Genomic DNA, 23,278 nt, shown 5'->3' with positions numbered 1-23,278 from the left:
ACTGGAGTCAGAATCCGTGTCGGTATCAGTGTCTGCTACTTGGGACAGGGGACGTTTCTGAGACCCTGGAGGGCCCTGTGCTACAGCCAAAGCCATGGATTGATTCCCTTTCTTTTCTCTGGACTCTGCTTTGTCCATTCTCTTATGTAATAAAGACACATTTGCATTTAAAACATTCCACATATCCAGCCAATCAGGTGTCGGCGTCGCCGACGGAGACACCACAATCATCTGCTCCACCTCCTCCTTAGATGAGCCTTCCGCTTCAGACATGCCGACACACACATACCGAGACCCCCACACACTCAGGGATATATATATATATATATATATATATATATGTACCAGGAGATTGAAGCTGCACTCACAGACTTATAAACACCAATTAGATCCCCGGCGAAGACAAAGAGTCAGACAACCAGGGTACCATTCCTTTTATACATTGGCAAAACTGTCAGACAATTTAAAGAGCGCATGGCCATGCACCGTATGTCAATTAGACAAGCGCTGGAAGGGACCGACCAGGAACAACCGGTGGCTCGGCATTTTAAGAACTTTAGGCATAACCTGGCAAGTTTGAAATACAAGATGATTGACCATGTACCCCTTAACAGCCGGGGGGGAGATAGGGGACGCTTGCTACTTCAAAAAGAGGCTATGTGGATTGATAAACTGCAAACTCTCCATCCGTTGGGGCTTAATGAACATTGCTCATTTAACTGTTTTATTTAACTACTAACAAGTGTATATTAGTTCACCAGTAGTTAACTTTCTTCCTTAATGATATAGTTATTGTGTTTATTATGATTATGCCCCTCAGATTGGCCTGCAGCTAAAGGATTTGTCCTGTTATGTTTTTGTTTCACATATTTCCATGGTGATGGGTACACTGCAGCCGCACGCTTCCGTGGGCGGGGACCGGCGCGTCATCGCAAGTCGCGTGAGAGTGACGTCACGGCGCCGCATCACGGAGCGGGACGGGAACGAGCACACATGTCTGGGTGAGTGTCTATTTAAGTTTATTCATTGTATATTTGTTCATCCTTGAAAAAATGTCATAAATGGACATGAAACGTCGGAATGGTAAAACGGAATGGTACCCTGGTTGTCTGACTCTTTGTCTTCGCCGGGGATCTAATTGGTGTTTATAAGTCTGTGAGTGCAGCTTCAATCTCCTGGTACATGCAAATCCACAGAACTGCACCACAGCAGCTGGTAAATATTGTTGGAGTGCCGGACATTCGTTTAGTCTATATATATATATATATATATATGGAGACAGTCCCCCAATAACGCCCTTTGGAGAGACAGAGAGAGAGTATGCTAGCACACACCCAGTGCCACCGGACACTGGAATAAAATCCCAGTCAGTACAGCGCTTTTTTAAAATAAAATAAATACAATAAAATAAATGTGCGCCCCCCCCCCTCTTTTTTGCCCTCTGTACTTGTGTCCAACAGGGGAAAGTCCGGTGAGCCAGCTTCTCTGCAGCGTGCTGTGGAGAAAATGGTGCTGGTTAGTGCTGAGGAACCAAGCTCCGCCCCCTCACCGGCGGGCTTCGATCCCGCTTAAATCTTTATACTGGCGGGGTTTTTTGTAATATACTGCCTCTGCAGTATATAACTATGCCAGTGTCCCTAGAGGTTTACTAATTGCTGCCCAGGGCGCCCCCCCTGCGCCCTGCACCCATACAGTGCCGCCAGTGTGTGTGAATGTGGGAGCAATGGCGCGCAGCGTTATCGCCACGCGTTACCTCAGAGAAGATCTGAAGTCTTTAGCCGCCTTTGAAGTCTTCTTTCTTCTTATACTCACCCGGCTTCTATCTTCCGGCTCTGTGAGGAGGACGGCGGCACGGCTCTGGGACGAATGGCGAGGGTGAGACCTGCGTTCCGACCCTCTGGAGCTAACGGTGTCCAGTAGCCTAAGAAGCAGAGCCTATCATTTAAGTAGGTCTGCTTCTCTCCCCTCAGTCCCACGATGCAGGGAGCCTGTTGCCAGCAGTGCTCCCTGAAAATAAAAAACCTAACAAAAAGTCTTTTTCAGAGAAACTCAGTAGAGCTCCCCTGCAGTGCATCCAGTCTCCTCTGGGCACAGGATATAACTGAGGTCTGGAGAAGGGGCATAGAGGGAGGAGCCAGTGCACACCCATCTAAAGTCTTTAGAGTGCCCATGTCTCCTGCGGAGCCCGTCTATACCCCATGGTCCTTACGGAGTCCCCAGCATCCTCTAGGACGTAAAAGAAAACATGTTTATAAAAAAAAAAAACTTTTGCATAAATGGATTGCATTCTGAATTTTACAAACATATACAAAAAACACAATTTACTTATGCATAGCGATTAGAAAATAGATGGTTTAAAACTCTTTACATGAGGTCTTCATTTGCATAATTGATTCTATATCTATATGTTGTGACATGGTTTAGAAAGGTTCAAAAAAGGTGATAGATTAATTCAAAAACCACTTCAGCTTAACATCATGTTTAAAACATGTGGTTTTAAAGTATTTAATTCATAGATGCATTTCATTCTGGGCCAGACGGATGTCTTTATTGTTTGTTCTCCAGTTATCTTTGGTTAGAGACAAACCACAGAAACTTTTTATACCCTTTAATGATTTCTCGTGTTTGTCTCTAAAGTGGCTGAGAATGGATGACTTTCCAAACTTTAAAATATTTTTGACATGTTCTACCCATCTTACTTTTAGTGGTCTCTTAGTTTTGCCTATATAAACTTAATTTGGGTGTAGTACGTTATGCAGGCACTTGGGATCCCGACCACCGGCATCAGGGTGAGCACAAAAGAGCCCCTTGCGGGATCGCTGCAATCGCCACGCTGCGCTCACCACACTGTGCTCGCCACGATACGGGCATGGTGTGCTATTTATTCTCCCTCCAGGGGTGTTGTGGACACCCCGAGAGGGAGAATAGTTGTCGTTATGCCGGCTGTCGGGATTCCGGCGTCGATATGGTGATCGCCGGGATTCCGACAGCTGGCATATGAAATACCTCCCACGAAATTGCAGGTACACTCAATTGCATATCTAGTATTGCATGTGATAAAAATAAGAATTTACTCACCGGTAATTCTATTTCTCGTAGTCCGTAGTGGATGCTGGGAACTCTGTAAGGACCATGGGGAATAGACGGGCTCCGCAGGAGACTGGGCACTCTAAAGAAAAGATTAGGTACTATCTGGTGTGCACTGGCTCCTCCCTCTATGCCCCTCCTCCAGACCTCAGTTAGGGAAACTGTGCCCGAAAGAGCTGACATTACAAGGAAAGGAAATTTTGAATCCAGGGTAAGACTCATACCAGCCACACCAATCATACCGTACAACTTGTGATAACCTTACCCAGTTAACAGTATGAACAACAACTGAGCCTCACTCAACGGATGGCTCATAACAATAACCCTTAGTTAAGCAATAACTAAATACACGTATTGCAGAAAGTCCGCACTTGGGACGGGCGCCCAGCATCCACTACGGACTACGAGAAATAGAATTACCGGTGAGTAAATTCTTTTTTTCTCTGACGTCCTAGTGGATGCTGGGAACTCCGTAAGGACCATGGGGATTATACCAAAGCTCCCAAACGGGCGGGAGAGTGCGGATGACTCTGCAGCACCGAATGAGCAAACACAAGGTCCTCCTCAGCCAGGGTATCAAACTTGTAGAACTTTGCAAATGTGTTTGAACCCGACTAAGTAGCCGCTCGGCAAAGCTGTAAAGCCGAGACCCATCGGGCAGCCGCCCAAGAAGAGCCCACCTTGCTTGTGGAATGGGCCTTCACCGATTTTGGATGCGGCAATCCAGCCGCAGAATGAGCATGCTGAATCGTGCTACAGATCCAGCGAGCAATAGTTTGCTTTGAAGCAGGAGCACCCAGCTTGTTGGGTGCATGCAAGATAAACAGCGAGTCAGTCTTCCTGACTCCAGCCGTTCTGGAAACATATATTTTCAAAGCCCTGACTACGTCCAGCAACTTGGAGTCCTCCAAGTCCCGAGTAGCCGCAGGCACCACAATAGGTTGGTTCAAATGAAACGATGACACCACCTTTGGGAGAAATTGGGGACGAGTCCTCAATTCTGCCCTGTCCATATGGAAGATCAGATATGGGCTTTTACATGACAAAGCCGCCAATTCTGACACACGCCTAGCCGATGCTAAGGCCAACAGCATGACCACTTTCCACGTGAGATACTTTAGTTCCACGGTCCTAAGTGGCTCAAACCAGTGGGATTTCAGGAAATCCAACACAACGTTAAGATCCCAGGGTGCCACTGGTGGCACAAAAGGGGACTGAATATGCAGCACTCCCTTAACAAATGTCTGAACCTCAGGCAGTGAAGCCAGTTCTTTTTGAAAGAAAATGGATAGGGCCGAAATCTGGACCTTTATGGACCCCAATTTTAGGCCCATAGTCACCCCTGACTGTAGGAAGTGCAGGAAACGACCCAGTTGGAATTCCTCTGTAGGGGCCTTCCTGGTCTCACACCAAGCAACATACTTCCGCCATATACGGTGATATTGCTTTGCTGTCACGTCTTTCCTAGCCTTTATCAGCGCAGGAATAACTTCATCCGGAATGCCTTTTTCCGCTAGGATCCGGCGTTCAACCGCCATGCCGTCAAACGCAGCCGCGGTAAGTCTTGGAACAGACAGGGCCCTTGTTGCAGCAGGCCATGGGTCCTCTGTGCGCATTTCTTGCAGTTCCGGGTACCAAGGCCTTCTTGGCCAGTCCGGAACAATGAGTATTTTTCTTATTCCTCTCTTTCTTACTATTCTCAATACTTTTGGTATGAGAGGAAGAGGAGGAAACACATATACCGACTGGTACACCCACGGTGTCACTAGGGCGTCCACAGCTTTCGTCTGAGGGTCCCTTGACCTGGCGCAATATCTTTTTAGCTTTTTGTTGAGGCGGGACGCCATCATGTCCACCTGTGGCAGTTCCCATCGGTTTGCAATCAGTTGGAAGACTTCTTGACGAAGTCCCCACTCTCCCGGGTGGAGGTCGTGTCTGCTGAGGAAGTCTGCTTCCCAGTTGTCCACTCCCGGAATGAACACTGCTGACAGTGCTTGCACGTGATTCTCCGCCCATCGCAGAATCTTTGTGGCTTCTGCCATTGCCATCCTGCTTCTTGTGCCGCCCTGGCGGTAGGGCGACTGCCGTGATGCTATCTGACTGAATCAGCACTGGCCAGTTTTGAAGCAGGGGCTCTGCTTGACTCAGGGCGTTGTAAATGGCCCTTAATTCCAGTATATTTATGTGTAGAGAAGTCTCCAGACTTGACCACAGCCCTTGGAAGTTTCTTCCCTGAGTGACTGCCCCCCATCCTCGGAGGTTTGCATCCGTGGTCACCAGGACCCAGTCCTGTATGCCGAACCTGCGGCCCTCGAGAAGGTGAGCACTCTGCAGCCACCACAGAAGAGACACCCTGGCCCTCGGGGACAGGGTGACCTGTGGAGCCCCAACGTCATGCGGTGGACTTAGTGGAAGCAGGGGAGGACTTTTGTTCCTGGGAACTGGCTGCATGGTGCAGCTTCTTACCTCTACCCCTGCCTCTGGCAAGAAAGGATGCGCCCCTGACCCTTTTGTCTTTTTGGGAACGAAAGGACTGCATTTGATAATACGGTGCTTTCTTAGGCTGTGAGGAAACCTGAGGCAAGAAAGTCGACTTTCCAGCTGTCGCTGTAGACACGAGGTCCGACAGACCGTCCCCAAACAATTCCTCACCCTTATAAGGCAAAACCTCCATGTGTTTTTTAGAATCAGCATCTCCTGTCCATTGCCGAGTCCATAAGACCCTCTTGGCAGAAATGGACATAGCATTAATTCTAGAGCCCAGCAGGCAAATGTCCCTCTGAGCATCCCGCATATATAAGACGACGTCTTTGATATGGCCCAGGGTTAGCAAAACAGTATCTCTGTCGAGGGAATCTAGGTCGTCTAACAGAGTATCTTTCCACGCTGCTACAGCACTACACATCCAGGCTGAAGCAATAGCAGGTCTCAATAGAGTACCAGAGTGTGTATACACTGACTTCAGGATAGCTTCCTGCTTTCTATCCGCAGGCTCCTTAAGGGCGGCCGTATCCTGAGACGGCAGGGCCACCTTTTTAGATAAGTGTGTCAGCGCCTTGTCCACCCTAGGGGATGTTTCCCAACGTAACCTGTCCGTTGGCGGGAAAGGGTACGCCATCAGTAACCTCTTAGAAATCACTAATTTCTTATCAGGGGAACTCCACGCTTCTTCACACAATTCATTTAATTCATCAGATGGGGGGAAAGTCACTGGTTGCTTTTTCTCCCCAAACATATAAACGCTCTTGGTATTAACAGGGTTACTCTCAGAAATGTGTAATACATCTTTCATTGCAATAATCATGTATCGGATGCCCTTGGTCATTTTAGACTGTAAATGTGCCTCATCATCGTCGACACTGGAGTCGGACTCCGTGTCGGCATCTGTGTCAACCATCTGAGATAGAGGGCGTTTATGAGCCCCTGACGGTTTCTGAGTCGCCTGGGCATGCGCGGGCTGAGACCCCGGCTGTCCCAAGGCTGCAGCGTCATCAAACCTTTTATGTAAGGAGTTTACATTGTCATTTAAGACCTTCCACATATCCATCCAATCAGGTGTCGGCCCCGACGGGGGCGATACCACACTTATCTGCCCTTGCTCCGCCTCCACGTAACCTTCCTCATCAAACATGTCGACACAGCCGTACCCACACACCGCACACACACAGGGAATGCTCAGACTGAGGACAGGACCCCACAAAGTCCTTTGGGGAGACAGAGAGAGAGTATGCCAGCACACACCACAGCGCTATATAACACAGGGATTTTCACTGCTAATAAGTGATTTACCCAATAGCTGCTTTTTTTTTTGTACTATTTGCGCCTAAATTTATGTGCCCCCCCCCCCCCCCCTCTCTTTTTAACCCGTCTTGTACCTGGATACTGCAGGGGAGAGCCTGGAGAGCTGCTTCCAGCGGATCTGTTAAGAAAAAATTGCGCTGGTGTGCTGAGGAAGAAGGCCCCGCCCCCTCAGTAGCGGGCTTCTGACCCGCTTTCCATGTAAAAAAATGGCAGGGGTTTTAACATATATACAGTGCTAGACTGTATATATGTATGTTTTTATGCCAAAGGTACTTCAGTTGCAGCCCAGGGCGCCCCCCCCCCCCCCCCCCAGCGCCCTGCACCCTACAGTGACCAGAGTGTGTAAGTGTGCTGGAAGCAATGGCGCACAGCTGCGATGCTGTGCGCTACCTTAATGAAGACAGGAGTCTTCAGCCGCCGATTTCGTCGTCTTCAAGCTTCTGTTCTTCTGGCTCTGCAAGGGGGACGGCGGCGCGGCTCCGGGAACGGATGATCGCGGACAGGTGCCTGTGTTCGGACCCTCTGGAGCTAATGGTGTCCAGTAGCCTAAGAAGCACAAACTAGCTGCAAGCAGGTAGGTTTGCTTCTCTCCCCTCAGTCCCACGTAGCAGTGAGTCTGTTGCCAGCAGAAGCTCACTGAAAATAAAAAACCTAATAAATACTTTCTTTACTAGTAAGCTCAGGAGAGCCCACTAGGAGCACCCAGCTCTGGCCGGGCACCGATTCTAACTGAGGTCTGGAGGAGGGGCATAGAGGGAGGAGCCAGTGCACACCAGATAGTACCTAATCTTTTCTTTAGAGTGCCCAGTCTCCTGCGGAGCCCGTCTATTCCCCATGGTCCTTACAGAGTTCCCAGCATCCACTAGGACGTCAGAGAAATCATGGATTTTGTAACATTTATCATGAGCCTCAAACTCTGTTAGTTGCGACTTCCGGGAGATCCCTTCCGGGTCATGGGGTATTTAAACTCTCCAGTGCACATATCACTGCACTTTGAGAAAGACACCCTGTAGATTGTGAAACATGGTGGAGGAGTGAAAGGGGAGAGATTTGCACCCACCAGCTGGACACAGGAGGAGATCAATGGCAGTACATACCGGTACATTTCCATCTGCATTCCTTGAATATTCTGTGAATTGTCATCTAAAATGTGGTACGGAAGCATTTTTATACCCTTATGTTATGTATAATAAAATCTTTTTTTAGTGTTACACCATGAGGAGCATGTCTTGTTTCATTCTATGGTCACATCTGAGGAACTATGAAAGATACCCTGATGTGCTTTCAACTCATTATCTTGATGTACAGTAAGTAAGCTTACGTGTAAGCATCTATGTTAATCCATATATAAGGGTGTTGTATATTTCCAGCGGCGGATCGCAAAGATACCTTTATAGGAATATATCCCATTCCTTTTATGTAAGCATAAATGTGAGCATCTCATTCTATATACCACACTGTGAGTGAATAGAAGTCGTCCGGCTGGGCTGTCACATACCTGTTTGGCTCTATTAACCATCTGTTCAGTCACAACCACATGTCTGATTGAAAAAAAAAAATATTTTCTTTTATATAAAAAACTTCAGAGGATTTATTGGAGCGATCTATAGCATAAAGAAACGGACATAACATCTGAATCCCAGACATTTGGAACAAGTTTGGCGCAGAATATATATCACCTTCTTTTTGTGAACATGTGTCAGAAATTAGTTTTAATAAAAGTTCTATATGAGTTATTTTTCCATGGTGCCACAATTTCGTAAAATGTTCTGTGTCAATATTAAACCGCAGTGGCTGATGTTTTATAAACGTATAATGTTTGATATACAAGGTTAGATCAGCAGCAGAGCATTCCTTTTCAATTTCAGGAAAGAATAAAGTCCAAATCAAAGAAAAAATTGTGCTTAAGGTACCTTTAGCTAAAGGGACAACGATCGTTCTATTGACAGATGTAGCCTCAGTTTCCTCTGGTTTTCCGTACGTTCTATCAGAAGTCCTTTATTGAACTTCACTCACTATCTTTCCTGACCTCTCAGTGGATTGAGAGAGAAGTGTGCCTTAAGGGGGGTACTCACGGGAGAGATGTGTGCTGAGCGATCTTAACACAGACCGCTCAGCACACATCTCTCACCCCGTTCAGCACAGCGCGATGTGCTGAGCGAGGGGGAAAGCCGACGGGGGGCCGCTCACTTCACACAACGGTGAAGTGAGCAACCCGCTAGATTGAGCCTGCATGCAGCTCAATTTAGCATCGGCGATAACGATGCGCGGGGCCGCGTATCGCTATAGGCTGTAACACACTGGCCGGTTTCTCCCGGATGGCAAAAAGCCGGACAAACTTTGTCCGGCTTTTTGCCATCCGGGAGAAACCGGCAGAGTCTCGCACACAGGACGGCTTTGAGCCGTGTGTGATGCTGTGTGCATGCGCAGCATCAGACACGGCTTCAGAAAAAAACCGTTGTGTGTGAAAGCTCCCCTTCACACACACGGTTCACTGGCTGCAAAGAAGGCCGGGGCGGCCGCCCGGCCGCCGGACCTTCCAGTGGTGAGACCCGGCTGCAACCCGGCAGCCGGGCCGGGGCCGTGCAGTGTGAAGGGACCCTAGCCCTCACACTGTTAACTACAATGCCGGCACGGGAAAAGGCCGTCCGGCTTTTTCCCGGCCGGCAAAAGCCGGGTAGTGTGTTTCAGCACTATCGCTGGAGGGCATACACACGGCAGATCCGTCCCGGTCCTAGTTATTGCCCGCTCCTTGCTAGATTCAAACTGCACTAGAGTGTGTAAGAGGCGTGTCTAACATATTTAACCAAACAGCCTCTGGTAAAAACTGATGCAGGCCAGCAATGACCTGTCATATTGAGGTTGATCAGTAATATTTAGCATTTCTAAAGCTCTAAACATTTTAATTGGTTTAAACAAGAACAGAGACACATTGTGTCTTTTCTAATGAAGTTTATGCTGCATATATTTACCATTTAAAAGTAGAGCTATATTGGAGTACTGGCTAATAGAATACTTCTGGAAATTATTCATGAACTGGCAATTGAAAGGTAGACTTTGGGATCTATGTACTAAGCGTTGGAGAGAGATAAATTGTATGGAGATAAAGTACCAGCCAATCAGCTCCTGTCATTTTTCAAACACAGCCTGTACCATGGCAGTTAAAAGTGGATTGGCTGGTACTTTATCTCCACCCACTTTATCTGTCTCCAAGGCTTAGTACATAAGGAATGCCGTGAGCATTCCAGCAGTCGGGATGCCGGTGGTCATGTGACTGACGCTGGAATCCCAACACCACTCGGAATCCCAGTGCCGGAAATCCAACCGCTGACATCCCAAAGTTAAGTATCGGGGTGACAGTCAGGGCCCAGGGTTGGGTATTGGGTCGGGTTATGCACTAGAGGGGTGGTTAGCCATAGCTGCCACCACCGAATCTGAACCCAAACCACCACCCCATGTGACTTAGTCCTACCCGCCACCCCCACTATCTTAGCCCTGGCCGCCACCACAGACGGGTCAGGGAGGGTGCAGGGGAGTGGTAAATGAATGACCCCATCTCCTGACGGCATTCTAATTATCGGGATGCCGAGGTTGGTCATGTGACCGCCGGCCTCCCGTATCACTCCCATATAGTACCTAGAGCCCTATATTTTCATAGTGTTACTTCTATCTGTACTCTCCTGGAAAAATCAGACTTCATTGAACTTCATTTAGGGTTTGCTGGGAGTCCAAGGAAATGGATACTCTTAATTCTTATCAGACATGAGAAGGAACATGAAAGGATCTAGGTGGTTAGATTGAATGTTGCACTTGAACTGTATTAGATTCAGATATGCTGGAAAGACAACAGTAGTGTAAAATATAAACAGGTGTGGCAAAAAAAAAAAAACAATGTCATAGGAATCAACAAGTGAAATGGGCAGATTACATAAGTCTTAATGTCGGTGTTCTTGGAACATTTATTGGTATGTACACTGTAATCTCACAGTGAATAATCATCAACATGTTTGCTTTTACCTTGAATACTGTTCTAGAGTAACAAAAGCTAGAATCCTATTGGTGGCTGTGGGTCACAACATCTTTTCATATAACATTACTTGTAACCATATATAAGACATGTTCCTTTTATGGTGTGGATACATTTGGTTCAAATTTAAGCAAGAATAACTAAAAGTCTCTGCTGAAAATATTACATATGTGTTAATGTTGTGGTAGAATGAATAGATTGTAAGCGCCACTGGGGCAGGGATGTGAATGACCTAAATGTTCTCTGTAAAGTGCTGTTGAACATGTGTGTGCTATATAAAGAACGGTTAATAATGAAGGAGAAGAGTAAGGAAGAAATCACAGTTTGTAGATGTATTTTTAAAAAGGTTTAATAGGCTATTATAAAAATACAAACATCAGCAGTCACATTTTACATAAGAGTGTCCCTTGTGCTATTGTTAATGCCTGTATACATAACTGTGGTTAGCAGCACAAGATTAACACTTGCTTGGAAGGCACCAAAGACCATTATTATTTACAAAGAAGTGCAAATAGTGGATTGTTATATTTAGCATTACAGTGAATGGTGGTTATTTAAATCAGCACTCTTATTTCAAACGTCTTTGCTGCACAAGACTGGCATTACTGATTGTTCTGGAGAGGTGATGGGGGCTCGAGGGGAAACTACATTAAGATATCCAACTTCTGAGGTCTCTGAGCGTGATAAAGAGAGGGACAATGGCTTCTCTGGGGTTTGCTCAAGTTTTGCATCATCAATTACTTTTAACATCAGGGTTGAACTTGAAGCTTCAATCTGCGAGAATCTGAATGCAAAGAGACATTAGTTAACGGTCATTAAAAAAGAAAATAATGATTCAAGTCTCAAACCCTCCATGATACAGCACTTACATTCCTGGAACACATCATTTAAAAAAAAACATAATTACATATCTTTAAGTAAACTTTTTTTCCCATTTAATGTAGACTCTCTCACAACGGGTACAGCAGTTTACATAGCAGCATTTAGTCAGTGATGAAATGGAATATAGTCATTATGGTAAAACTTACCCTTGATAACACTATTTTTCCTAAGTCCACAGGATCCACAGGATAACATTGGAATATGATGACACGACAGTGGATTTGCACCAAACGGTCAAAGCTTTAGGTCTTTTAGCACGCAATGGGCCCGTCCATATATCCCCGCCTCCTGGCTCAGGCAAATCAGTTGTTGTCCCAAAGCTCAAGGCAGGAGCATCATAGAGAACCCTAATCAGGCGAGAAGAACACACATGCACACCCTTCCATACAAGAAGGAAGGGGTTAGTGAGTTAAAAGGATCCTCAAATCAGGTGCGTCAGGGTGGGATCCCTGTGGATCCTGTGGGCTTAGGAGAAATAGCGTCATCAACGGTAAGTTTTACCATAACGTTTATTTCTCTGGCAGGGTCCACAGGTTATCCACAGGATAACATTGGGATATCCCAAAGCAATTTAGTGGTGGGGACGCTCCTGATTGGACAGGAGAATCCTTTGCCCGAATTCAGTGTCATGAGAGGCAAAGGTATCAAAGGCATAATGTCTAATGAATGTGTTAATGGAAGACGATGTGGCTGCCTTACATATCTGCAGTAGCGGATCTTGCCACGGGCAAGCAGGACTTTTGCCCGGGGCGCCGCCTTCCAGAGGGCGCCGGCGCCATCCGGAAGGCGCCGCACCAGGGCAAGATCCGCTACTGCCCAGCTGCCCTCCGCTACTGCCCCCAGCTGCCCGCTGTGACCCGCTGCCCGCTCCGAAGGGAACTAGACGCGTAGCGTCTAGTTTCCCTTCATGGAGACGACCTTTACTGTGTGGTGCGCGATGACGTCATCGCGCACCGCCCAGCAAAGGTCCTCTCCACTTAGGGAACTAGACGCTACGCGTCTAGTTTCTTTTCGTGGAGAGGACCTTTGCTTTGCGGTGCGCGATGACGTCATCGCGCACCGCACAGCGTTTCAGCAGCGCTACTTTAAACAGGGGGGCGTAACTGAGCACGCCCCCTGCACGAAACCACGCCCCCTACTTCCCGCCCGGGGCGCAAACAGCGCTGGAACCGGCCCTGCATATCTGTTCTGCTGAAGCACCACGTTGTGCTGCCCATGACGGACCTACCTTACAAGTAGAGTGAGCAGAGACATTAGCCGGAACAGGGAGATCAGCTTGAGAATATGCTTCTGAAATTGTAATCCGGAACCACCTCGCCAGTGTCTGCTTAACAGCAGACCATCCTCTCTTATGAAATCCGTAGCGAACGAAGAGAGTGTCTGTCTTTCTGATGGCACTGGTACGATCTACGTAGATCCTTAAGGCACGGACTACGTCCAACGAACAGGGCCGTAACTACGTGTGTGCCAAGGGGGCTTGGCACACAGCGCAGTTGCCCTGAGGGCGCACGGCCAGCGGCATGTAATGAGTCAAATTGACTCATTACATGCCGCCTCTAAGTCCCTGCGCCGTGCGCCGCAGCCGCGCTGGAGGAGAGAGCAGCGCCGGGCAAGTGAGAAGGAGGAGGAGGGAGGGGGAGCAGGGAGCAGCAGCAGCGCTATTTCATTGGTGGTAAGCGCCGCTGCAGCATCCCCCCCTCCTTCTGTATTGGCTGCCCGGCGCTGCTGTGGATGCTGGGATGCGGTTCCTCCATCCCAGCATCCACAGCAGCGCCAGGCAACCAATACAGAAGGAGAGGGCGATGCTGCAGCGGCACTTACCACCAATGAAATAGCGCTGCTGCGGCTCCCTGCTCCCCCTCCCTCCTCCTCCTTCTCAACTGCCTGCACACTGCACAGAGAGGGAGATGCCTGCCAGCACGAGGAGCCTGTCAGCGGGAGAAGGTAAGTATATCCCTCTCTCTCTTTCTCTCTCTCTGTCTCTCTGGGGGACACCGTCTGACGCAATGTGTAAAAAGGGGGACTGGCTGCCGCAATGTGTAAAATGGGGTCCTGGCTGCCGCAATGTGTAAAAAGGGGGACTGGCTGCCGTAATGTGTAAAAAGGGGGGGTCCTGGCTGCCGCAATGTGTAAAATGGGGTCCTGGCTGCCGCAATGTATAAAAAGGGGGTCTGGCTGCCGCAATGTGTAAAAAGGGGGTCTGGCTGCCGCAATGTGTAAAAAGGGGGCCTGGCTGCCGCAATGTGTAAAGAGGGGGCCTGGCTGCCGCAATGTGTAAAGAGGGGGCCTGGCTGCCGCAATGTGTAAAAAGGGGGACTGGCTGCCGCAATGTGTAAAATGGGGTCCTGGCTGCCGCAATGTGTAAAATGGGGTCCTGGCTGCCGCAATGTGTAAAAAGGGGGGGTCCTGGCTGCCGCAATGTGTAAAAAGGGGGGGTCCTGGCTGCCGCAATGTGTAAAATGGGGTCCTGGCTGCCGCAATGTGTAAAATGGGGTCCTGGCTGCCGCAATGTGTAAAATGGGGTCCTGGCTGCCGCAATGTATAAAAAGGGGGTCTGGCTGCCGCAATGTGTAAAAAGGGGGTCTGGCTGCCGCAATGTGTAAAAAGGGGGTCTTGCTGCCGCAATGTGTAAAAAGGGGGCCTGGCTGCCGCAATGTGTAAAGAGGGGGCCTGGCTGCCGCAATGTGTAAAGAGGGGGACTGGCTGCCGCAATGTGTAAAATGGGGTCCTGGCTGCCGCAATGTGTAAAATGGGGTCCTGGCTGCCGCAATGTGTAAAATGGGGTCCTGGCTGCCGCAATGTGTAAAAAGGGGGGGTCCTGGCTGCCGCAATGTGTAAAATGGGGTCCTGGCTGCCGCAATGTGTAAAAAGGGGGGGTCCTGGCTGCCGCAATGTGTAAAATGGGGTCCTGGCTGCCGCAATGTGTAAAAAGGGGGACTGGCTGCCGCAATGTGTAAAAAGGGGGACTGGCTGCCGCAATGTGTAAAAAGGGGGACTGGCTGCCGTAATGTGTAAAAAGGGGGGGTCCTGGCTGCCGCAATGTGTAAAATGGGATCCTGGCTGCCGCAATGTATAAAAAGGGGGTCTGGCTGCCGCAATGTGTAAAAAGGGGGTCTGGCTGCCGCAATGTGTAAAAAGGGGGTCTGGCTGCCGCAATGTGTAAAAAGGGGGCCTGGCTGCCGCAATGTGTAAAGAGGGGGCCTGGCTGCCGCAATGTGTAAAAAGGGGGACTGGCTGCCGCAATGTGTAAAATGGGGTCCTGGCTGCCACAATGTGTAAAATGGGGTCCTGGCTGCCGCAATGTGTAAAAATGGGGACGCTGTCTGCTGTAATGTATAAAAGGGGCTCTACCTGGTGTAGTGGCGCTACTGTGCAGCGTAATTTGAATAATGTAGACTACTGTGCACCGTAGTATGAATTGCTGTTATTTTGTGGCCACGCCCCTTCCCCGTGAAGCCATGCCCCTATAAATTTTTAGCGCGCCTGCGGCGCGCACTGTCCCTGTCTGACATGGGGGGGCGCCACTGTCGTTTCTTGCACACAGCGCTAAAATGGCTAGTTACGGCACTGCCAACGATGCATCTCCCGCATTTAGACACCACCTTAGGGAGATACACAAATTTGGAACTAAGAACTGCTCTATCTGGATAAAAAAAATCAGAAAAGGAGGGCAGCATAACAATGCTCCTAAATCTGTAACTCTTCTAGCTGAAGCAATAGCCAGTAGAAAGAGAACTTTAGCTGTCAACCATTTAAGGTCTACTCGTTTAAGTGGTTCAAATAGGGCAACTTGAAGGGCCTTTAGGACTAAACTTAAGTCCCAAGGCACTGTAGGAGGAACAAAAGGAGGCTGAATGCAAAGCATTCCCTGGAAAAAAGTGCACACATCCTGTAGGTTAGCAATTTTCTTTTGGAACCATACAGTCAATGCTGACACTTGCACTCTCAAGGAAGCTACCCGTATACCGTTGTCCATTCCTGCCTGAAGGAATATCAAGACTCTGGAAACTGAACGCCCTAGGGTCAAATTTCCAGTCACCGCACCTTTGAATATAAGCTTGCCATATTCAGTGATAAATGCGAGCTGAGGAAGGTTTCATTGCTCTGAGCATTGTTTGAATTACCTGTTGTGAGAATCCTCTTGCTTTCAGGATGGAAGTCTCAAGAGCTACGCCGTCAAAGACAGACAGTGCTTGTGATAGCAAGGACCCTGAGACAGTAGATCTGGACGTTGAGGGAGTAAGACTGGAGCATCCATCGACATCCTCTGCAGATCTGTGTACCAATGTCTTCTGGGCCAAGCCGGAGCTATTAGTATCACGGGTGCCTTTTCCTTGTTTTACCTTTCACATTACCCTGGGAAACAGGGCGATTGGTGGAAACACATATGCCAGATGAAAGTCCCACCTCACTGACAGGGCATCCACAAAGATCGCCCTGGGATCCATTGTTCTTGAGCCGTATGCGGGAACTTTGTTGTTCTGGCGTGACGCCATAAGATCTATCTCTGGTAACCCCCATTTGTCTACCAGATTTTGGAAGACCTCGGGGTGGAAAGCTCATTCATTTGCATGAATGGCGTGTCGACTGAGAATATCCGCTTCCCAGTTTAGGACTCCTGGAATGAACACTGTGGACAAGGCTGGAAGATGAAGTTCTGCCCACCTTAATGTGTGACTTACCTCCTTCTTGCATTCTGGCTGTGAGTTCCTCCCTGATGGTTGAGGTACGCTACTGCCGTTGCATTGTCCGAGCGGATTTGGACTGGATTCCCCTGAAGGATGTCCTTTGCCTGAATAAGTGCCATATATATGGCCTAAAGTTCCAATATATTTATTGGCAGGCAATTTTCTTCCTTGGTACACTGCCCCTGAAAGCAACTCCTTCCTGACACTGGTCTCCAGCCCTGAAGACTGGCATTTGTTGTCAGAATTTCCCAATCTGATATTCAAAAGGGTCTCCCTTTGTCCAGATGGGATGTCTGTAGCCACCAGGCTAATGACCTCCTTACTCTCAGAGGAAGGACCATAATCTGCATTTTTATTGTCTGATGGCAACCAATCCATTTGGAAAGGATCAGATGTTGCAGAGGCCTCGAATGAAACTGCGCATACTCAATCATGTCTAATGTCGACACCATCAACCCCATCACACGCATTGCAGTGTGAATGGATACCTTTTGACTGTGTAGCAGCTCCTGAATCCTTAACTGAATTTTGGATATTTTGTTCAGAGGTAGAAATACTCTCTGAAGACCTGAATCCAGACCCCAAGTGAGTCATCAGTTGTGATGACACCAGAAATGACTTTGTCCAATTTATGAGCCAACCGTGTCTCTGTAAACAAGCTATTGTCTGTTGCAGATGATACTGAAGCAATTCCTGAGACTGTGCCAGGATTAATAAGTCGTCGAGGTTTGGAAAAAATCTTTATCCCCTGCTGACGGAGATAAGAAGCCATCACCATCATTATTTTGGTGAATACTGTGGGAGCTGTGGCCAGTCCAAATGGTAGGGCCTGAAACTGAAAATGATACTGGAGGATAGCAAACCTGAGATAGCGCTGATGGGACAGTGCAATAGGAACATGTAGGTAAGCATCCTGGATATCCAGGGATACCATAAAATCCTCTGGCTCCATGGTCAAAATAATGGAACGTTAAGTATCCATATGAAACCAAGGCACCCAAATGTACATGACAATACAAAAAATTCTTCCTAAGGCGCTGCAAATTGGAGCAGCAGTGGACAGTATAGATAGGTCACCAACCTACAAAGACAATATGTAACAGAAAAGTACAGTCTCACTTTCTGCGCTCCAAATGTCCCCTTGTTTTAAACGATCCTCACAGCTGTCAGAATTCGTTTTGATCTCCCAGTGTGAAAACATATTAGCAGGGACTGAGGTTCACAGAAAATAACTAGTTTATTAAAGCAACGTACAACTGTAAACAATAAATATAAAAGCAGGAATAACTAGAGAACACAAAGGGAAAACTGAGGGGACATGGGATGCCAGGAAACTGTGAGTACATGAGAATGATGTAGACTGTGGTAGAGTATGCACGTACCAGGGTTGCAGGATTGCACTGTAGCCGGACTGCACTGTAACTGGAACACAGGATGGCACTGATGATTTGTAAACTTGTGAACGGTGACTAAAGGTGCTGATGAGTTAAGGAACTTGTGAATGATGATTTAAGACACTGGTGATTTGCAGACTTGTAAATGGTGACTGAAGATGCTGATGAGTTAAGGAACTTGTGAATGATGATTGAAGACACTGGTGATTTGCAGACTTGTAAATGGTGACTGAAGATGCTGATGAGTTAAGGAACTTGTGAATGATGATTGAAGACACTGGTGATTTGCAGACTTGTAAATGGTGACTGAAGATGCTGATGAGTTAAGGAACTTGTGAATGATGATTGAAGACACAGGTGATTTGCAGACTTGTAAACGGTGACTGAAGATGCTGATGTGTTAAGGAACTTGTGAATGATGATTGAAAACACTGATGATTTGCAGACTTGTAAATGGTGACTGAAGATGCTGATGATTCCAGGAACTCGAGAATAACAATTAAAGACACTGGTGGTTTGCAGAGTAGTACACGGTGACTGGAGACACTGATGATTCTAGGAACTTGAAAATAATACTTAAAGACTCTGAAGCAGACACTGACTCCCAGCACACTGATGACCGAGACACATTAAAGTCCAGAAGCTGCTTGAGAACGCTGGAAGCTGTGCAGCAGTTAATGCTGGAAGCACCGGAGACACTGGGGTAGACTGCGGAGAAACTCGCCGGGAACAAGAGCACTGGCAGTTCTTTGGTCTATTTAGCAGCAGAGATCAGCATGACCAGGACCAGGAGCTGTAACAATCTTGACTCGATGAACTGGCACCAGGGAGCCTGTGTGGCTGGCCTAAGTAGTGAGTACAGGTGCTGCTCACAGCTGTGGTAGCAGCTACTAATCAAGATGCAGATACAGAGCAGAACTCTGAACACCAGAGCAGAGAGTGCCACCCCAGGCATGGAGTAGAAACTACATGGGATTGTGACAACAGCGATGTCATATTGTACATGAAAAAAAGAGACAAAAAATACAATAGTGTTATCCTGTATGAGCATAAAAGTTCTTTCCACTGTGTTAAGGGAGAACTAGGTGATGAAGATGGTCCCAAAAGAGAAATAAGACGTCCACCTTCTTATAGGGTCACCCAAAGTGATGCCGTGAAGATACGGTAATAGATCCTTACGTGTATACTTACTTGAAAATGGAAGATAGAAAGCACATAAAGGTTTCTTTTCCGTGTAGGTTATTTCCTCTGTGACACCGTATACTGAGTATGAATATCACTCATATGGTGGGTATGCAATTAAAAAAAGAGGAAGCCAATTAGGGCCAAAAGAACCCTTCTTTTATTAAAATATACAAATAAAACATAAATAGACAACCAGCCGTACCAAATGGGGAGCAGAGATGGAAGTCAACTGACATAAAGAGATCCAGATATCATAAAATGTCATATGCCCCCTTCAATGGATGTACTGGTTTAGGACATCAATATGGCACTGTATCAACGCGTTTCGACGCTCTGCGGCGTCTTTGTCAAGATTTAACAGTGTGTTTCACATCGATATGCAGCCTCTCCTGTGTGGTCAGCTGCTGACCCTATAAGAAGGTGGACGTCTTATTTCTCTTTTGGGACCATCTTCATCACCTAGTTCTCCCTTAACACAGCTGAAAGAAATTTTATGCTCATACAGGATTACACTATTGTATTTTTTGTCTCTTTTTCATGTACAATATGACATTGCTGTGAGGACCGTTTAAAACAAGGGGACATTTGGAGCGCAGAAAGTGAGACTGTACTTTTCTGTTACATACCCAAATGTACATGTTCAGCGCTTTGAGATCGAGTATGGGCCGGTACGACCCATTTGGCTTCTTGACTAGAAACAGGATGGAATAAAAACCTTGTCGTCGTTGTGCAGGAGGAACTGTAATTATCACTCTTGACTAAAGCAACTTCTGAACTGCCTCTTGCAAAGCCCTGGCCTTCATTTCCACTGAAGAAGGGCTGGTACAATAAAACCTTTGAGGAGGGTGTTTCTTGAAAACAAATGCATAACCGTCAGATACTGTACCGCTTCTTGCACCCAGACATCTTGCATCTGTGGTAGACTGCTGGCAGATCTGTGCAAACTGAAGAAGTTGGCCTCCCACCCTGGGTTCCTCCAGGTGGAGGCCCACACCATCAGGCTGATGGCTTCTCTTCTGATTTGGAAGCCGGTCCTCTGGTAGCCAAATGTTTTTTAGTCTTACCAGACTTGTTAGATTGGGACTGTTTGCTATCACCCTTTCCTTTTGCTTTTCCTTGATTCCGAAAGGGCCGAAAAGCTGGAAATCTAGGCTTGAATTTGTGTGTGGAAGGAAACTTCACTTTCTTGGAGTCCGCTTCTGACTCCAAAATACTGTTTAATTCTTTACCAAAAAGAATATCTCCCGTAAAAGGCAAAGACTCCAGAACCTTCTTGGATTCTGAGTCAGCTTTCCATGTACGTAGCCAAACCGGTCTGCGAGCTGCTACTGCTGAGGCTGATGCCTGAGAGGCAATTGTACCCATATCCAAGGCTGCTTCTTCCATAAACGCCGCCGGCTGTTTGATATGTGCAATATGAGATTTTTACTCTCTAGATGCCATTGAAGATCCTCCTCCAATGCATCAGCCCAGGCTACCACTGCCTTTGCTATCCAGGCTGAGGCCATGGCTGGTCTTATGATTGCCCCAGACAAGAAAAAATGGTTTTAAGAAAACCATCGATTCTCCTATCCGTGACATCATTTAATGATGTTAACGACAGAGGTAATGTAGATTTTCACACCAGTCGAATGACATGCATATCTAAAGTACCAGTCAAAAGTTTGGACATACCTTCTCATTCAATGGTTTTTATTTATTTTAATTATTTTCTACATTGTAGATTAATACTGAAGACATCAAAACTATGAGAGAACACATATGGAATTATGTTGTAAACAAAAAAGTGTCAAAGAAATCAAAATATGTTTTATATTTTAGATTCCTCAAAGTAGCCTACTTTTGCTTTGATGACAGCTTTGCACACTCTTGGTATTCTCTCAATCAACTTCATGAGGTAGTCTCCTGGAATGGTTTTGCAACAGTCTTGAAGGAGTTCCCAGAGGTGCTGGCTGCTTTTCCTTCACTCTACGGTCCAACTCATCCAAAACCATCTCAATTGGGTTTAGGTCGGGTGGTTGTGGAGGCCAGATCATATGACACAGCACTCCATCACTTTCCTTCTTGGTCAAGTAGCCCTTATATAGCCTGGAGGTGTGTTTGGGGTCATTGTCTTTTTGAAAAATAAATGATGGTCCCAGTAAGCGCAAACCAGATGGGATGGCATGGCGCTGCAGAATGCTGTGGTAGCCATGCTGGTTAAGTGTGATTTAATTTTGAATAAACCACCAACCGTGTCACCAGCAAAGCACCCCCACACCATCATACCTCCTCCTCTATGCTTCACAGTGGGAACCACACATGCAGAAGCTATCCGCTCACCTTCTCTGCATCTTACAAAGACAAGGCGGTTGGAACAAAAAATCTAAAATTTGGACTCATCAGACCAAAGTACAGATTTCCACTGGTCTAATGTCCATTCCTTGTGTTTCTCGGCCCAAACAATTCTCTTCTTCTTGTTGTTCATCCTCAGTAGAGGCTTCTTTGCAGCAATTCGACCATGAAGGCCTGATTCACACAGTCTCCTCTGAACAGTTGTTGAGATTTTTCTACTACTTGAACTCTGTGAAGAATTTATGTGGGTTCTAATGAGGTGATGTTAAGTAGCGGTTTCTGAGGCTGGTAAACTCTAATGAACTTATCCTCTGCAGCAGAGGTTACTCTTGGTCTTTCTTTCCTGGGGTGGCCCTCATGAGAGAAAGCTTCATCATAGCGTTTGATGGTTTTTGCAACTGGACTTGAACATTCAAAGTTCTTGAAATTTTCCGTATCGACTGACCTTCATGTCACAAAGTAATAATGGACTGTCGTTTCTCTTTGGTGAGTTGAGTGGTTCATGCCATATTATGTATTACAACAGTGATCAAATAGGGGTGTCCACTGTGTACTAACCCTACCTCTGCACAACACAACTGATGGTCTCAAACACATTAAGAAGGCAAGTAATTCCACAGATTGACTCTTGACAAGGCACACCTGTTAATTCAAAACCATTCCAGGAGACTACCTCATGAAGCTGATTGAAAGAATGCCAAGAGTGTGCAAAGCTGTCTTCAAAAGCAAAAGGAGGCTTCTTTGAGGAATCTAAAATATAAAACATATTTTGATTTGTTTAATACTTTTTTGTTCACAACATAATTCCATTTGTGTTCTTTCATAGTTTTGATGTCTTCAGTATTAATCTACAATGTAGAAAATAATTAAAAACCATTGAATGAGAAGGTGTGTCCAAACGTTTGACTGGTACTGTACTTTAGAGAGCCACCTCCCTTTTTAAACAGTCTCCAGTCGGAAGAGGAAAATTGGAATTCCATTTCCTTGGAATTCTAAACTTCTTACTGGGTGTAACCCAAGCCTCTTGCATAATTTCCGGCAGCTGTTCTGACCCAGGAAACTCAGACCTAACTGTTTTAGGAAGTTTAAACCCAGGTGCCTTAGATTTTAACACAGGCTCTGCTGTCTCCTCTAAGGATAGAATGGCTTTCATCGCACTAATCAGCTCAGGTATGTCTACCAAGCTGATGCCTTCCTCAGACCCTGAGTGTGATGAGTCCTCATCTGAAACGTGTAGACTGCGAAGATGTTGTTTCATATCTATGCGATTTACTTACCACCGGCCTTTCAGTCTGTTTTTGTTGAGAGGCTCCTGCTTCCCCTGCTGGATGTAATAAACCCCAGGGCAAGGCTGCATATAAGGGTTAACAGGGCAACTTATCCCTGATATAGGAGCTGGCATTATCCGCTCAGCTATACTGGATAATGTCTGTGCAAAAGTAGCCCATGGGGGTTCAACTTGAACCTGTGCCTGCCTTGGATTATTTAAGAGGCTTCGGTGAAAGCTAAAACAATTTGCACATAATATATTTTGAACCAGATCCTGAGAGGTTAACCCAGCTTTGCAAGAAAAACATGAAAAGAGTGTTGGTGCTCCTGTGGAAAGTGTATTTTCCTCACCCTGGCCGCTCTTAAACATGATAAATAAATCCCAAACCTGTACAGTGTTAACTATACAATTTGTGACTGTAATCACTTTAAAATTTGTTAAAGTGAAACACAATCCGACCCTACCTTGCTTTGCACCAACATTGAGGATCGGAATACACAGAAAACTGACAAAATTATAGTAAAGTCAGCAATCACACTAGCAATCAGTCACAGGTTATACATTAGTATAATAAGCAATATGAGCACATAATCAACTACAAATAAATTTC

The 23,278-nt window shown here is 46.7% G+C and overlaps 1 protein-coding gene across 5 annotated transcripts in view; it reads right to left on the bottom strand.

The window, feature by feature from the left end:
- Positions 1 to 11,248: 11,248 nt before the first annotated feature.
- Positions 11,249 to 23,278, bottom strand: part of CCDC30 (coiled-coil domain containing 30) — a 687,183-nt gene continuing 675,153 nt past the window's right edge. For all 5 annotated transcript variants that reach the window (XM_063942948.1, XM_063942949.1, XM_063942945.1 and 2 more), the window contains one exon: positions 11,249 to 11,699. In XM_063942948.1, coding sequence (XP_063799018.1) covers positions 11,489 to 11,699 — 211 coding nt within the window. In that variant the 3' untranslated portion in view covers positions 11,249 to 11,488. The remainder of the gene's footprint in view (positions 11,700 to 23,278) is intronic.

The sequence above is a fragment of the Pseudophryne corroboree genome, chromosome 10, assembly GCF_028390025.1.
Source record: "Pseudophryne corroboree isolate aPseCor3 chromosome 10, aPseCor3.hap2, whole genome shotgun sequence".
Taxonomy (NCBI): Eukaryota; Metazoa; Chordata; class Amphibia; order Anura; family Myobatrachidae; genus Pseudophryne; species Pseudophryne corroboree.
The sequence above is the reverse complement of the archived record's forward strand: the minus strand, read 5'-3'. Positions and strand labels throughout refer to the sequence as shown.